An 18,295-nucleotide genomic window follows, 5' to 3' on the forward strand; every position below is an offset into this window, starting at 1 on the left:
AGACCTTCCTCAGGACTGGCCGCTTTCTTCTTGTGGGAGGAGGCTGAGCTTTCATGCGCCCCTTCCGAAGCCAAGCCGCTGCCGCCCCGCTGCCCCTTAGTCGCTCCTGCTGCTCCTCGCTCTGCGCGCGAGGCAGACCTCTGCGCAGGCGCGGAGACACGCGCGTTCCCTTCTCCTGCTAACGCCTCAGCGAGCTAAGCCGGGAGGTGCGCGGGCGCGCGCTTCTCCAAGAGATCTTCATGGTGCTGGTGGATGCTGCACGCTTAGCTGCCGGCCGGAGGGGGGTAGCAGGAGCCGTGGCCGGCGATTTCCTCGGCAAGGATAGCCGCTGTTGCTGGAGAAGGAAAACAATCATGCATAACCCTCTTCGCAGCACGGGGCTGTTGCTGGAATGAGCAGGCGAGTGCCCAAGTGAGGCGTTGCTCAGGCGGTTCCCTGGATGGATGTGTTTAGCTTTGTCAAGATTGCTAAGCTCTCCGGGTAAGTGTTGCTGCTTCTCCTTCTCTGGACTCCCTTTTTCGTACCCCCCCCCCCGAATTGCTGCCTCTGCTGTTGCCGCCGCCTATACTGATTATCATGTCAGTTCCGGTGCTGTTCTCTGTGGTGCTGGGGGCGGTAGAGAAATGGAAGGAATTTAGAGGTGAGTCGTTAATCCAACTTCCTTGCCGCTTGAGTCAAGGTCTTCGTTGGCCAATTGGTGGTACCTTCTGCTGGGTCGGGCATCTGCTCTGAGTTAGCAACATAAAGCCGGTGATTTCCCCCTGGTACATTCAAGGGGGTTTCGGCATGGGGGGCAGCGATACCTGGGGAAATGAGGCTGGGTCCCTTCTCTCCCGGGCAAGCGGCGCTACTTCCAGAACTCTGAGGCTGGAGCTGCGTCGTGCTTGTGTCCCTGGAAATGAACTTCCTTGTGGGTGATTTTCAGCGCGTCGGTAGAATGAAGCTAGGCGGAAAAAGATCCCTCAGCCATGGCTTCCCAAGCCCTTGGATCTAAATTTTCTGGTGTGAACTTCCAGTTTGATGTAGTTTGAAATGCTTCGCAGCTTTTTATGGTTTTTTTTTAAAGAAAACATTTCCACCAGCTCAGAAACTCGCCTTAAACGCCCATCTTTAGTTTTACTTGCGTTATGGCAATACATCTTACCTAGTTGGTCTCCTTGTCTTATTTGAAGTTAGAACTGCATCACGAATATTTTTTTGGAGAAGATGCGAAATAACCCAAAGTCTGTCATCAATTGATTAGTGCTGGACTATGATTAGATATATTTTGGTTTACTTATAGCATATGTGAAATGTAACCTTACCTACTGTTAACTTTCCTCACAACAGAGATTGAATATATAGAGGAGAAAGGAAACTGTTTTAGAAAAAAGTTAGACCTCAGACTCACAGAAATACTAATGACCAGCTTGATTTCAGTGTATTTCAGTGTAGTTATTTCAGTGTAGTTCAAAGAATTCATTGGAGGCGTATGGTATGAAAATCTACTCATTCTCAAAGAAAGATGGTACATATCTCTTAATGATCTGCTATAGGTGTACTTCACTACCTCTCTCATATTAGATCCCCTTCCACTTGGTTCCAGTCTTGCAGAGAGGATTCCTGAAGAAAAAATCTTCATTTGTTCTTAAAAAAAAATATTGTGACAGTTGTTGTATTATTAAGTATGAGTAGTATTCAAAAAATGTAGTTCGGAATGTATTTGTAACCAATCGATACGCTTTCAACAAGATGTAACGAAAGATGATTTTTTTTCTTATTTTTTTTCTGTTTAACTAAAACAATAAAAAAATTTCTCAAAAAAATGTAGTTCTAAGAAACAGTAAATAATAAAAGGGCTTGAACTGCTGAAGTTTTTGTAAGAAACATTACAAATCAACTTTTGTTTGAATAAGAAGCATGTTCCATTTTCAGACTGGAGAAAATGCATTTTCATGATTTTCAGTGATTGAAATGGTGTGTAGACCAAAAGAAAACTCTTATTGCATAATTTTATACCGAACAAGTATACTGACATTGGCAAATACTACAGGTGTGAAATCAAGAACTTCCAAATCGCCAGTGTTACTTCACAGCTCTTCAGACACTGAATCTCTTATTCAAGAATTGGGTTACTCAGCAGAAGACTTATACAAGACTCTGCTATACTATTTGTGTTGTTACAGACAAGAATGAGAGCTAGTTACATGTAGAATATTTACCTACAACAACCTATTCTACCAAGATGAAATTCTTGTTTTTTTCTCACACATTTTTAAGTTACCAAACAGTTCACTTTGTAAAGCAGCTAATAAATACTTACATAACTTCTCCTTCTAGCCTAGGTTCTACTGGTTTCTACCTCATCAGTTTTAATCCTATTTTTCCCCATAATCTTTAGATAATTTATTTCAATACTTTTGTTAGAAGTGATCAGATCTTTATAGAAATGAGTGATAATGCATGATACTAACATTTTATATAGTGGTTGACTCTAATATCAGAAAATCCTTGTGTACTAGTTTTCTAAAGGAGAGTTAACATATTGCACTTAGGATGCATCCTTGTGGTAAATGATAGGTATCTGGTTAGTTCCACTTAAATTCTAAACAGTCCTTATTATCATTGTTATATTCAGAATGAATTATAATAATTTTATGCTATCAAATTCTTAAATGATGGTTCATGTTTCTTATTGGTTTTTTCTACCACTATTCTGAAAATAAGGGGTTGGCTGCTATTCCTCATAAGACTTTGTTTGTAGTATTTATGTCCAAATGCTTTCCTTTATCCATGCCAATGTTGTTTTATTATTTATAAATTGCCAGGCAAAGTTTAAGGAGGTTGGAATTCTTCAGAAGTGCTAGAACTTCAGTTCCCCTAACCCCCTGCAATCAAAAAATTTTGACTGGAAATTCTGGGACTTCTAACTCCAAATGTTCTTAAAGATGTCAGATAATACTTGTCTGATCTCCTGGGTATCACTAGTAGGGGGGAAAAACATAAAGAAAAAGGACAATATAAACGTGGCTCTAAAATACTTCTTATTCCGTATGTGATTTTTTTTTAACTATTGGGAACAACTGCATAAAAGAGAAAATAGAGAATAATATTCAGGGCAGGGCAGAAGACTTTACTGAGATGTTGACAACTGTGAAACAACACAGCAGTAGTAAACCACAAAGAAGAATGAAATGAAGGATTTAAAATATTAACTGAGAAGCAGCAGTTGTCAGGAGCAAACGTGGGCAGAATCAGTAGGATGTTTGTACAGAGTGTGACATTTGCTTGCCTGCCCAGGAATAATTCATTTTTATGTTTGCACTTCCATATGTACTTTCACAATTTGGTGGGCACCTGGCTAATGAAATACAGTTTTAGGCTGTAATCTTACTTGGTAACAAGTTCAAATACGTCCATGAAAATTACTTGTCTAAATAGAATTATGAAGGATTCCACTCTTATTTTTATTTAATGTTATTTATCATTTTCTCTTCATGACATATACAACTTAAAAAGCTGATCTGTACTTTGGGTAAAGTTTGAGGATGATTGTAATGGATCTACTAGTCTGAAAACTTCAATTCATGCAATCACTTTAATGTAAACTTAAAGTGTTCTTGCTTATTGGTTATATGCTTTGCTAACATGGACAGTCTGGAAGCAAGCTCTCAGATAAGAAGACAGCTTTCATATGAACTGGTTACTCAGTAAAATTTAGCTCAAAACACTTTTGCAAAAACAAAACTAAAAAGCAATTTTCTATGTAGCCTTGTTGGCATGAATTATAGGCAGGGTCAGACATTACTGGGATTGGAAGTACTGGGATTCAGATCAGTTGATTTCAAGGTCTTGTTCACATTTAACAGCAGCATCAATCCCTAATTTTTGGCTGATTTCCTGACCCAGGATATTTTTTGGCTTTATGAACAAGAAGGAAATTTTCTATAGCAATTGTAATGATGGCTTTTTATTCAGTTACATAGGACATGTGATCATAGGAACAGAAAAAAACCAAATTATTAGTTAATGTCTCTGAAAATAATCTATATTATGACTCTGCATTACTTAATGTTCAGAAGCAAAGATGTGCTTCAGAATGCACAAGGCTCATATCATCGTGCCTGTCTGCAGCTTCTTAAAATAGCTGTTTCTTTTCCCAGGATTGTGCAGTTGCTCAACTATACTGTAAGACTGAAAAAAATCTTAGTTTAAAGAATTACAGACATGTCCTAAATGTGTATCCCCAACTACTGGAAATAATTGTTGACCTTTAAATTTGTACAGCTTTAGTCTGCATGAGCTCTCTTTTAAACTGGGCCCTTTTGTAACCCAATTATGTTTCTTTTATTAAACAAAAAAGTGTATGATTTCCACTAGGCTATAAAGGTAATCTTCATTTAATTGGGACCAGAATTTTCATTGCTAAAAAATGTTGTAATAAAACATGACATCGTGTGGGCATCATGTGTTGCTTAGTGAAGGAAATCATGACAGTCCCTGTTGTCATTCTTAAGCAAGGAACATGGTTTTAAGTGAGGTCCCCTTGCAATTTTCTGCTAGCTTCCAGCAAGCAAGGTCAGTGGGGAAACCAATAGGAAGTCATATATTTTTGGTGGTTCACAAGCAGGTTGGTGAGTAAGTTAGTAGCTATTGCAGTGCAGTGTGAGCACAGCTGAGCGGGAGGTAGCTGCTGGATAGGGGATTGTGCATTAGTGTGGTATAGTATGCACTTTTGGGTGAGGGTGTGTGTGGCCAGTCCAGTGCCATGCTCTAAGTATATGATGTGCGTATTGGTGTATACATACTACAGAGGGATCTTGTACTTTGTAGCTAGGATTCTTGGGAAAAAGACCCACAGGCATGGGAGTGATTTACAGGAGCAATTTACAATTGTTGGAAGAAATATCCATCTGGGTTCAGTTCCAAGTGGGGAGGAAGACACTGGAAACATGGAGGCTGTTTGGAAAGATGCTTTTAATGGTGGACAGGACCACATGGTTTGAGGTCCTGGACAATTGAACACATGAGTGAGAGAGATTTATTCTCTCCCTTGAGCTTGCAGCTTCCTGTTCCTGTGTAAGTGCAGGTATCCCATTGGTTGTCAGACTCTCATGGAGCCATGCAGGGGTAACTTTGTAGGTTGTCTTGAGCCCCAGGCTTGATTGAATCTTGTTGAGTGATGATGTAATGAAGAGGGTTGCGTTCTGAGGTGCTGGGCAATTCCTATTATGGCTTAATGGCTTTGTCCCAGTTTGGATCTTGAGTGAAGGTTAATCCTATCATGTCCTGAGGGTGAAGGTCTTTTGTTTTGTAGATAAGATGGTCCAGCCTTTTGTCTTGTAGATAGGTTGGCAACCACATATTTGCTTGGGGGGGGGGGAGCTGAGGCTCTGAGTTTATGTCTTTAGAAACATGTTTCTCCTTTAGGGAAAATATAATATTCTGCCTTTTTAATATTTCCTAGAATATTTCATTCTTCTAGGAGAGGGGTGGGTGCTAACTTCCTACACACTCTTCCTTGCTAGTTCCAAATTAACTTTGCTTCTAAGAAGGCTTCAGAGAAGGTTGCAAATGGTGATCACATGATCATAGGACACTGTAACCATTATAAGTACAAGGTGGTTGCAAAGCAACTCAATCACAATTATGTGACCAGAGGTGTGTGTGCTTGGATGGCCAGAACTTCAAGAGCTGGATACAAGTACCAGTCATTCAGTACTGTCATAACTTTCAGCTAATGCTGAACAACTGCTCATTAATCAAGAACTACCTGTAATGGTATTAATTATTTAATACTTTAAAGGAGTATATGTTTACATCAATTATATTTTTTCAGGATGGAAAACCAATTTATGTTTTCCTTTATACTTTATAATTAAGTTATTAGATAATTTTGCAATTTTCTATGTTATTTTAAGGTAATCTGATGAGGCATGGCTGGTCACAAAGCATCCATTTTAATTATTTCATTTACATCCCAGGGCTGGGTTCCTGCCAGTTCTAACCTTCTATAGAAGAAGTTCCACAAATCTACAGTGCTGTTTAGAACTGGTACCAGCTCCCTCCCCCCGCCTGTCTGAACATCATCAAGATGAAGAGCGACAGGAGAAATTCTGGGAGTTGAAGTCCACAAGTCTTAAAGCTGTCAAGTTTGAACACCCCTGGGGGTTTTTTCTAAAGGGTTAGGGGTGCAAGGGTCTTGTAACTTGACAGCTTTAAGACTTGCACACTTCAATGCCAGAGTTCCTGAGCCAACATGACTGGAGAAGGAATTCTGGGAGTTGAAGTCCACAAGTCTTAAAGTTGTCAAGTTTGACACCCCTGGATTTTTTTTCTAAAGGGTTAGGGGTGCAAGGGTCTTGTAACTTGACAGCTTTAAGACTTGCATGCTTCAAATGCCAGAGTTTCTGAGCCAACAATTTGGTTTGTAAGCAAGAGCGTTGTTAAGTGAGTTTCACCACATTTTACAAGTTGGCCATGCCCACCCAGTCACATGGCTGGCAAGCCACTCCCACCCAGTCACATGGCCGGCAAGGCACTTCCACAAAGCAGGCCACACCTACAGAAGAGATTCTAAATTTTTTTGAAACCTACCACTGTTACATCCTAAAGTTTAAAACTACTGAATCGAGAAGACTGGGAAACCTGGTGTGTGCCAAGAGAGACATTTGTATTGTAAATCAAAGAGCATCAATTTGTTTGTTTATGAATTCATATGTAGCATTTATATTTAAATAAATATTTACATTTAAATGTTTTATGTGCTTGCTATCTCACAACTGTGATTCTGGGTAGCATACAAGAATTAAAATACGAATCACAAGAGACAACATTTGATGCCCAAGGATAAAACAACCATATCACATGAAAAAGGCTATATTCACCTGAGATCTCTCCTAACCTCTTGACAAAATGTCAGCAAAAGTGTTCAATGCCTTACATAAGTATAACAATATTAAGCCCTCTGGATCTCTGGGGGATGTAGGGCAGATACTGTCATAGAAAAGCCATGGTTCTGGATTCCAAAATGGAATGTTTAATGAAAGAGTCTATGAGTATGTTGTGTCTGCTATATCTGATAGGTCAACAGAGATAATGGGAGATAAGTAGTGCTTCAGCAAGCCAGGACCTAAGTTATATGTAATAACTAGCACTTGAATTGCACTTGGAAGCCACTGCAGTTCACAAAGCAATGGTATTACACAAGAATAATGAGGAATGCCCCAAACTGCATCATTGCATTTTGGACCAGCGGCAGCTTTCAAGTGCTTCATAAAGCACATATTAGAATAATTTAAATGGGAGGTAACTAAGGTATGAGTCATTATGGGCAAAGCTTCCCAATTCAGGAATGGTTGCAATTGATTCACAAGATGAATCTGTGTAAAGGCCATTCTAGTTGCAGCTGCCAGTTACTCTTTGAGTTGGAGCTGAGGAGGATCCCAAAAGCACAATAACTCTGGCTGGCGATGTACATTCCCAGCCCGAGTTAAAGGATAGGAAATCTATGCCTTAAAATCTATGGCAACTCAATCTTTTTTTAGCTTGGGCGGAATCATGTTTTCCCCTATTCAGACCCTTTCAGCCATTAGACATTGTGGAAAGACTTATTGAATCCTTTGTCACCCCAGTATGGAGAAGTACCACTGTGTATCATCAGCATAGCATATGCTACACCCCATGCCGATTGATGACCTTGCACAGTGGCTTCATGTAGAAGTAGGAGTGGCAAAGGATAGAGACCTGAGGCAGCTCACAAAACAGTCTTGAATTCAACTACTGTCCTCTACCAACATTGATTGGAATAAGTCACAGAAGGAGAGCTACCATAATAATAACCTGGGGTGACAATTACACTAGGTCCTGCTCCCCTAAGAGTAGAGCATTCTAGAACCAGCAGAGAGCAATCCATCTATGACAAGGAGCTGATGGTAACATCCTACTACTCCAGATCACCTTTCTACTGCCCTGAGATTAAACTAATTCTAATGTTTGTCCTTTGCTTTGAGTCAGATCAGAGATAACTTGGATCATCTTGCCATGGTGGACATGAACTTTTGAGCTGCCTCTGAGTCCACACTCAAGGGCAAGCAGATTGAAGTCCTCCTGAATTATAAGTCTAGGAAATTCTACCATCCCACTAGCCACATGTTAGCAGTTCTGACGCGTTGCTATGCAGCAGGGAGGCTAGTACCCAAGCAATAATTCCTTCTGATCCCTACAACTAGTTTCAAAATCAAATGCTGAGCAATCTGAAAGGGTACCTCAAAGCCATCTAATACAATGAATAGATTGAGAAAGTCAGCTCATGTCAACTGCATTAAAAAGACCAGATCAGAAAATTAACATCCTATGAAAACTATAATTATACTAGAAAACAGACTATACTGTTAATATAGTCTATACTGAGATAGACTATATTAACAGTATCATGCAAGTCTGTTTTGCTATACTTCCCCTCTTTCTTATACCACAGTGAATTGGGGAAGCATTTTTCCAAACTGCTTCTGAATGTTGTTCTATTATAGGTATGTATGGCTTCAGAAATTTTTCTCTAATGTTTATTAAATTTTTATACTGCATTTATTACTTTATAAGTAACTTGAAGCTGTGAATATACATGACTGAACATGCTGGAAAGATCATATATCAGCTTTGGATGAGATATTAGTGTGTGAACAAGACTTAGTTATACATTGCCAGCTTAGGTTAGACATATGGTTGGTAGGAATTTATTTCATTAAAACATTTATATTGCCACCCATTCAAACCATGGATGGAGAACAATAAATAAGGGGTTAAAACATAATCAACAAAAAATAATTCATTAAAATATATTAAAATGGTAAAATGGTGAGCAATATTGAAATCTCACTAATTGAGAACTCAATATATCCTGACTCCCAGGTTCCAGAGAAATAGCTGAATCTTAATCACCTTTCTAAATGTCTGTAGAGTTGGAGCCAACACTCTGTCGGGGGAAGATAGGTCCAAAAAGGCAGAAGCTAGTATAGAGAAGATGTAACTTCTGGTTCCCCTAAGATGTAATGGGAAGAAAGTATAACCTTGAGCAGGGGTGTCAAACTTGATTTCATTAAGAACGGCATCAGAGTTGTGTTTGACCTTAGGGGGCTGGGTGTGCATGGCCATCTTGATGTCACTCATGTCGGGGGCACCTGCGGTGGGCAGGGTTAGGAATCCATTGTCTCCAGCACAGGAAGGTGAGACCAGGGAAAGGGCCAAACCCTTGTCCTCCAGAGGAGCCTTGCTGTCCCATTCAAGCCATGTGGAGGACCCCCCGGATGGCGGTGCAGGCTGTCCAGAGCCCTAGGCAGCGAAGTGCGAGGTTGCTGCTGTGGAGGGGGGCTGTCTGCCACGGCCTCCTCCAGCACGCTGCCAACTGCCACCAGGTTGTTTATCAGTGCCCGGTGGGCCAGGGCCAAGGCACTATGGGCCAGTCCTTTGCTGTTTCCAGGGTGGCACCATGGGCCAGATCTAAGCACCCCAAAGGTTGAGTTTGACACCCCTGCAGTAGACTGATCACATTCACAATACATTTCTCCAAAAAGTGAAGGTTTGAGACTGTATAGAAAATAAGTTGTCCAAATCTGAGGGAATTAGCAATTGTTCTTCTTGCTTGAGCTCTCTCTGTCTCCAGGGAGGGACCAGATCCATAAGTCCGATGATCACTATTGCCAGCACTGGGATCATGAGAAAAGCTATTCTGTAGCAGAGAGGCTAGCATAGTAACAATAATCCCAAGTGATCCTTTAGGCTGAGCCTCACAACTAAGTTCTCACAGTTATCTATAGAGTGGGACCCTGATAACCCTCAGAGTCATCCAAAATACAATAGTAGTCCATTGCATTGCCAGAGGGATGTGGCTGGCACCAAAACTGAGTGCATGACTGGGTGCATTTTAGAGAAGTATACCCTCTCACCCCATGCCAAGCCAGGTTTCAGTAATGCATGCTAGATTGGCCCCTTATCCAAGATTAGTATTGGCACTAGTGTCTGGCCATTGTTAAGAATTCTCCTGGACTAATGGCTCTTGCTCAGGCAGCATATCATGGCCATGCTTCTGCATATAGATGGGATATAGTCTGCATATAATCCACATATAGACAAGAGGTTGAACAACTGATCCCATAGTGCAGCCGGAACAATGTGGAACTGAACATGCTTAAAACTGTAGAGATGAGAATGGATTTTAGGTGGAGCCCTTCTATTCTACAACCTCTTACTATATTCAGCAGCACAGTATCAGCTGTCTACTTACTATCAGCAGTAGAATCCTTTAAGTTTTTGGATTGTATAATCCCCCAGGATTTGAAATGAATATCTAACATTAGAACCATCATTAAAGAAGCATAACAAAGAATGTTCTCTCTGCATCAACTCAGGAAATTCAGATTGCCCCAGAAGCTGTTGATATAGTTTTACAGAGAAATTATTGAGTCTATTATTTGTATTTCTATAACTGTCTGGTTTGGTACAGCAACCAAACAGGACAGGTTCAGACTCTAATGGATAGTTAGGACTATAGAAAGCACAATTGCAACCAGCCTGCCTTCTGTAGGAGAACTGTATATTGTGTGAGTCAAAAGAGGGCTGAAAAAATATTTACAGACCACTTGCATCCTAGATTCAAACTGTTTCAACTCCTTGCCTCATGTTATGATCCAGATGGTCTGGGCAAGGCCGGCCTCTAGAGTGTTCTTTATTTCTCTTAACAAATGTTCCAGCCAGCGGTCTTCAATGACCAGTAAGGCTCCACCCCCACACTACCTTAAAGGCAACCACCCCCAGTCTCCCAAACACAGCCCCGGTAGTACAAAGAAAGCCTCCAGAGTAGGAGCACATAGGGCAAGATCCAGGATTCCAAGTCCAACCTATAAGGCAGAGCCCAAGCACAAGACAAGGGCAATCCTCAAAACAAGACACAGATCCCAGACATGAAGCAGTTCCAAAGGCACAATGAAGCGAAGCCCAAATGCAGGCCACAAGAGAGGGGCTAGGTCCAAAACAAAATGCCAAGAGCAATCTTCCAAGCAAGGCAAGGCAAACAGTAACAGACACGAGTCAAAGCCAGGGGTGAGTGTAAGCCAAAGCAAGCAATTGTTCCTGGCAAAGACTAATTCCCCACGACTTCTCCTTAAATGGCTCCCCTCCAGGTGTTCCTTGTGAGTAGGATGGGGCGACCTCAACCCAAATAGCCTTGCAGCCCTTCTGTAGGCTTGCCAGAGCTCCACTCTTCTTGCCCTTGGATTGAGTGGAGTACACAGCTGTTCCTCATCAGGAGATCGGCTGCCTATCAACACCACTGCCGGTCAGCAGCCAATCCTCCCCTGTGTCTGGGCAGGCAGGCAGGTCTCCATTTGGTCAACCAACTCTCCCAATGTCTGAGGGGTTTGGGACAACATTGTCCTCAGCCCCTGGCATCTCCCAAGGTAGACATGCCTTTCCTGTAAGATGGTCCCAGTTCCAAATCCTCCTCTTCTGAACCGGGCTATAGTGGGACCATGACATCTCGGGATGCTACTATAGGGTATTGCATGCCAAAAAGTAGACACAGGGACAGTTTCTTCCATAGTTCCATCATTCTGTTCTGCTGAATACCTAATTCTCACAACACTGACTAATGCCTATATACATTTATATGACTGTACCAGTATTATCCTTCTTATCTTATTTACTACATCCTTATTGGTATAATTATTATGAATTCCTTGCGTGTCTAATCACACCTAACCAAATAAACTCTCCCCCCCTTCCTCCTCCTCCTCAAAGAAGTTTTGTATAATAGAATCATCATCTCAAGATTGCATTATTGCAATTTATTCTACAGAAACAAGTTGTCACCTACTGCTCCAGCGAGACTTCCAGCTCCATCCCGGTGGGTGGAGAGGGCGAGGGAGGACTGGAGGCGACGGGAGGGCGGGCTGGAGGGCTCAGCAGCGCCACTGCATCGGCAGAGCCGGCCTGGGGGACGACGGGTGGCCGAGCCTCAGCCGCCCGAGCAGCCTCGCTTTGCCGCCTGCCCGCCCATTGCCTCCAGTCCTCCCTCGCCCTCTCCACTCGCCGGGATGGAGCTGGAAGCCTCGCTGGAGCAGTCGGTGCCTGGGGGCATGGCTTTAAAGTGGTGGCAGGGCCCCAGTGGGAGGACTTTAAAGTCCTGGCGCCGTCCGCCATAGAGTGGGTCCTGGTCCCGCTCTATGGCGGACGCGGCACCGGGGCTTCAGCAGGGCTTTCGCGCTTGCCTCACTGGCCATGAAGCTCACTGCATGTCACTGGTCTAGCATAAGAGCATCCACCCAAGCTTTCTCTCCTCCTTTAGAGGTAGAAGGGGAAACACCATCTATAGTGATAGGAGGGGAACCACAATCTGAGGTGGAAAAGATTGTAGACTCTAGGTTGAATAGGGGTCGCTTGCAGTATTTAGTGCAATGGAAGGGCTACCCTTTGTCTGAAGCCACTTGGGTGAAAAGTTGGAACTTAAAAGTGGAAAAGTTAGTAGAACAATTCCACGAGAAGTTTCCTGATAAGCCAAAGGGTCCCCTGGGGTAGAAGTAGGTGGTTTTTTATATGTTAACTTTTATGTTGTTCTCTTTTCAGGAACCCTTTTTCTTCTGAGGAGAGGCCACCTGTCAGGCCTGCATTTATATTCCTTTTAGAATTCTGCCACACTTTCTCTTATTTCATTATGCTGTTTCTTTAAGTATAGTCAATGGGAGGAGGGATTAGAAGGAGTAGGATTTTGGAATGTATTGTTTTCATTCTTTACTAGACGTAAGGTCATCCTTTGTTCTCCACACCAGTACACCTGACCGGAAGAAGCTGGGCATCCACGCCAGCGTGGAAGAAGGAGATTGGACCATGTGAGGGATTGTGGGTGTGGGGACAAGATCATGAACTTTTAACTGGGTGGGATTCTGATGTAGAGTTGGGATCCCGTTAAATTGGAACTTTAAGCATAGTTTTGCCTTCGATTCTGATTTGATTCTACATGGTATTTGGAATGCTGACACAAGTAGTCTGCAGACAAGCACTAGATAGAAGGCCCTGGAAAAGATATTCCAATGCCATGATATGTCTATAGCCAGTACTCACAAAAATCAGAATCACTAAGCAATGGTTTTTTCCTTTGAAACTTTAGGAGAAGTTAGATTTAAAAAAACAGGGTGGAAGATACAGTATATACCTTTCATGAGTAGCATAGCAAACAAACAAACATAAAACAAATCAGTCTGTAGCTCACTTGCAGCTCAAATAACCACACTAAAATTATCATACGTCACAAACTTTATGTGAAGACCAGCTCTTATGAGAAGTCTCTAATACTTGGAAATGTGGACAGAAAAGGAAAAAGAATGGACAGCAGTAAGGTGGGTAGACTACAATAGTAATTACAAGGCTTTGCAGGATCTGAAGGTTGGATTGGGGATAGTTTGTTCTAGAGAATATGAGTTTGCAAACACTTGCACTAACTTGATGACACATAATCATCATGGTACTCTCTATTCTTACATCTATTGCTTTAGAATATCATAAGTAACTATTACAACAAACTCAAGTAAAATGAATACTTAAATATATGTATACTATGCAACCTTTGCTTAGTTTTTACTATGATAGATGTACTTTTTGTATCATAAGGTACAGTATCTTGGATGCTCTTAGTTAGATTTTAAAGAAAAGGCATAATAAAGTAACTCCTGCTGTGAAATTTAATCAGAGTTTCTTTTATATTTAACTGATAGAACTATTCATCTTTACTGTAGAGTTGGGGACAATTGAAAGCCATATCTTCCAACACTGTATCTGTTCAACAGTAAATCAGTAGAATAAGCTTTTAACGGAATGGCTTGGTTTCCTGTAGTGAATCCGCTATAGTGAGCATATAAACATAAACATTTAAAATTAACAAATTTACTGCAGCTAACATTTAATGAATTTCTATGTGCTGAATCCTTCTAGTAACAGAAAACCTTGTTGTATAATAATACATCCCTTATAATAAATCAAACACATATTTTACTCAAAAAATGCAATACAAGATAATTTAAAAATAATCAAATATTTTACTAATTATCAGTTTCAAATTTACAGATGGGGAGATTCAGAATATACTTGTTGATTATTGGTTTATTACCCAAATCATGGTTTGTTTGACCTTAGTTTATAGAATAAAGGAAAGTAGGCCAGGACTACACAATATACAAAGATGAATCAAATCAACCAAAATATGTTGTGTTTCAGCCTACTTGGAACGTAACGTTCTTGTAGTAATTAAAAGTTCTGATTTTTTTCAAAGCCTTAGGGCTTCTATTTTAAACAAGGTTCTTTTCAAAATAATCCATTTTATATTTCAGTTATTACTAAATGAATATATTTAGAGTTCTATTATCCATAACACAATATACTTTTTAAAAGTTGAATATATTCTATTTTTCCTTAGTTTCTCAACCTGGCACCTGTTATATATGTTGGGATGGAAATTGAGAATTTGCCAGTACCGTGTAAACACCTGGGAGCCTCATATTGAGGAACGTTGCTATTGAATATGCAGCCAGCAGTAAATGTTCATTTTTAAACAGGTATTTCCTCCTGTATGGTTAACCTTCATATCTATGAATTTTTTCCTCTTATTTGCTGATATTAATCACAGATTAATTTTTGTGAATTTCTTTTAAACATAGTTTTTAGGATAACCACTTTCATAATGTTGATTTTTATATAATATATCTTTTATATAGCTTTTCATTAAAAATATTTTTAGTTACTTGACTATATTAGCTCCAATAGATATTAAACAAAAGTCTCTTCTAAATTTAAAGGCTGGCAAGGAAAGGATAGCGAATAAATGTCTAAATTATGTAAAAGAGTCTGATCATATTGACATGACTTGTACAGATTCTAAAAGTTTTCTTTATTATTTAAAGTTTTACAAAGAGAAGTCTTAGATGCTATATAAACAACTTTCTTTCAGTGTTGCATTATTATTCTAAACAAGGAAAAATTCAAAAGAACAATTATGTTGTCAACTGCAAAGATGAATATCAAACATCTTTTTTTTTCCAAAATACTTTTTTAAAAATAGAATTGACTGAACTATTATCTGTTTTGATAAAATCAGGGAAAAGTTGGAGTAGGACAAAAGAAGGAAATTTTTGGAGAAAAGAGTTGTATGTTTAAATGCGTCCATTCACTACTGCCAAATTTAAAAAATACTTATTTTTTGTCTCAGTAGAAATTATTGGAATCCTGTCCAAGTGATACCGCAGAGATTGTTTGACTATATTAAGGTCATTTTTTAAAAAAGTATCTCTAGGTAAAAAAACATCAGCATCATATACATAGTAGGAGACCATAATGGCAATTTTAATACAAATGAATCAAAATACAGCTGAAAGGTATGAATCAGTAATAACGGAGTTTTTTCTGGTTTCGCTGAATTTTGTTTATGGTGTTTTTTAAAATGCTAGTTGTTTCTGTTCACTGTGTTTATAGACTGGTCTATGTTTTTGTTTAGAAATAATTTTTAGAATTATCTATGGTATTTTTTCTTTAATTTATTTGCAAAAAAAGAAAAGAAGGGGGAAAAGGAAAAAGGCCTGTATTAACTTCTAACCTTCTTTTTTATCTCGGTGTGCTTGTTGTCAACTTGAAAGATACTGAAGTTTTTGTAGTCCAGACACTTGATATTATTTCCACAGGGCATCTTAATTCCTTCAGTTTTTACTATTGTCCCCCATTCACTATTTTCCCGTGTTTTCCATTTGTTTAAACTCCATTGGGGTATCTTGGCTATATATATGATGTTAAGCAGTGATTCTATTTCAGATAGTGTTTTACTATATAGTTGCAAATTGTCAGTGTAAAGGAGGTGGGATAGCCTGTGGATGTTTTTGATGTTTTGATAGCCATGGCCTGACTTATTCAGTATCATTGACAGAAGAGTCAATGCAATGACAAAACAGTAGTGGTGAGAGTGAGTCACCTTGAAAGATTTCTCTCTTGATATTAATCTTTCCAAGTCTATCACCACTGATCAGCAACCATATCTTCAATTGTGCCACTGATCTTTGCACACAGTTGTGGTGTTTCTAATGATTCCTCTTTATTTCTAGGGACTTGAATCCAGGCAGTCGAATGCCTTCTTGTAATCAATATAAGCTACATTCAAGTTGGTTTTCTTTCTCTCACAGTTTTGTAAAATCATCTTGTCAAAACTTTGCTATTTGGACAGTTTACTTCCTGCTCAGGTGGAAAGAACTTGTTTCCAACTAGATGGTGTTGAATTGCATCAGCTACCATGCCAATTAGTAATTTGAAAGTTGTTGGTAGATATTAAACAATCTTTAGTTTTACCTCCTTGTTTTGGTTCATTTTCACCTGACCAATTCTTGATGTACCTTCCCTTTTCTCCATCATTCTGTTGTTTATTACAAGATTTTTTTTCATTTCAGCTTTTTTTATTGTCCATCTTCATTATCTTAGTTGAATTATTATTGTATTTCTTTGGGCTCTCTGGTAGCTGCACCCAGAACTGCTCAGTTTTTAGTGAGCAATTCAGGCTTCGTATCTGTTAATCTTTTTGGCTCTAGTTGTTATTGCTGTTCCAGTGATTCCCCAATCTTCACTGTTTCTAGGTGATATTACTTGATCAGGTATTCTTTGGTATTCTTGTTTTTTCATCTGTTCCCAGCTTGCTTGCATCTGCATGCTGATCTAATTTTCAGGATCTTCCATTTTGGTGATATATTTAAATTTGGAGCACAAGATGTTAAATTTTAAACAATTCTGGGGAAAATTTCGGTCCATTTTATGATTATGTGACATTTTTCAGCTTTATGTAGAATCTTCAACAGATTAAACAATTCTTGAAAATTGTTCTTAGCAAGCTGTCCGATTTTTTACCCATTCACATCAGTAAATAAACGATTCTTAGAAGAATCAGTGGCTAGATTGGATTTGGTGATACTATTGACATTCTTGTACTGTTTACAATGATTCCTATCTTGCATTTAAAAATATTTCTCACACTCACTATTACTGGCAATACTGGGAAGAAGAATATTGTGGAGGATGCTAACATTTAACCACAACTTGGTGAGAAAACCGAGGAGGCTGACTTGCCTATAAAAGGAAAAATAAAAATAGCATCTAATATGAAATAATTCTTAGGCATACCAGTAATGTCTATTTATTTTTGTTCACACATGAACTGGTGTGTGCTCTTCTTTTGATTTTAGGATTTTGATATCTTGATATTTAAATGTTGTTGGGTTGATCTCCCTGTTTTTATTATTTTCCCTCTTAGTAATATACTTTTTTTAAATAAAAAGAAACCTGATTTACAATTTAAAGATAAGGTAATATTTTTATGAGAATGGAATGAATTATTTTTAAATTGAACATGGAACAGCAGTATTTATAATTGAGCTAGATTTTTTTTAAAAAATCCACTGCAGTTTATAAAAAAGCCTGCACTTGATTCCTCCCAAGCCTAGCTGAGCTCAGGGCTGTGTGCTATGGTAGACAGATGTTTTAACATCTTGATCTAAACAGTAAATTCTTAGATGATCTGTATTTAGTGTTGTGACTGAGTGTTGCATTACATCAAAGGATAAATGTCGGAGGGTAATTAGCAGATTTTCTTAATTATGGTTCCTAGTTATGTTATGTCATATTACCTCACTTTTTTTGATCAGGTCCTGATTTATTTTCTCTATATTTTAGTGTGCTCTCATGCTACTCCTTTTTTAAATAAACTCTATGTTTTAAGAATGATACAAATTTTCTCAATTTGTTAAAAGGATTGTATTGCTATACATACTTGGGGAGATAGTCCCACTGAATTTAATAAGGCTCCCTTGAATTTAATCAGTTCACCCCCCCCCCCTTCTTTCAATTGCCAATAATAAAACAAGATAATCAGAAACTGGCATGGAAAGTTGAAATTGTGTTAATTATTTAAAAAAAGTTGCAATATTTATTTATTTATTTATTTATTTATTTATTTATTTATTTATTTACACTTTTATACAGCCATCTATCTCACAAAGGGTGATTATGTGTGGTGTTTAATAATACTAACAATTAAAATAGACTAAAAAACACTTAAAATGATTAAACATAAATGAGAACATAGTCTCATGGGGGTTAAAATCAGATTGCTACCTTGTTTTCCCCAAAATAAGATTCACCAGATAATAAGACCAATTGGGCTTTTGAGAACATGTGCTAAAATAAGCCCTCCCTGAAAATATTGCAACACAGCAGCAGCCATGAGCTGACCATACTAGCCGCT

The 18,295-nt window shown here is 39.1% G+C and overlaps 1 protein-coding gene across 2 annotated transcripts in view; it reads left to right on the plus strand.

Moving 5' to 3' along the window:
• The first annotated feature begins 246 nt into the window (after positions 1 to 246).
• Positions 247 to 18,295, plus strand: part of FRMPD4 (FERM and PDZ domain containing 4) — a 286,717-nt gene continuing 268,668 nt past the window's right edge. Inside the window, exon 1 of one of the 2 annotated variants that reach the window (XM_087726190.1) lies at positions 247 to 480. In XM_087726190.1, coding sequence (XP_087582316.1) covers positions 440 to 480 — 41 coding nt within the window. In that variant the 5' untranslated portion in view covers positions 247 to 439. Of the gene's footprint in view, positions 481 to 14,464; positions 14,580 to 18,295 lie in introns of those variants that run through there. The other variant, XM_087726191.1, reaches the window with a different exon arrangement.

Source organism: Thamnophis sirtalis, unplaced genomic scaffold (assembly GCF_051295495.1).
Source record: "Thamnophis sirtalis isolate CommonGarterSnake01/CBP01778 unplaced genomic scaffold, rThaSir2_p1.2 scaffold_12, whole genome shotgun sequence".
Taxonomy (NCBI): Eukaryota; Metazoa; Chordata; class Lepidosauria; order Squamata; family Natricidae; genus Thamnophis; species Thamnophis sirtalis.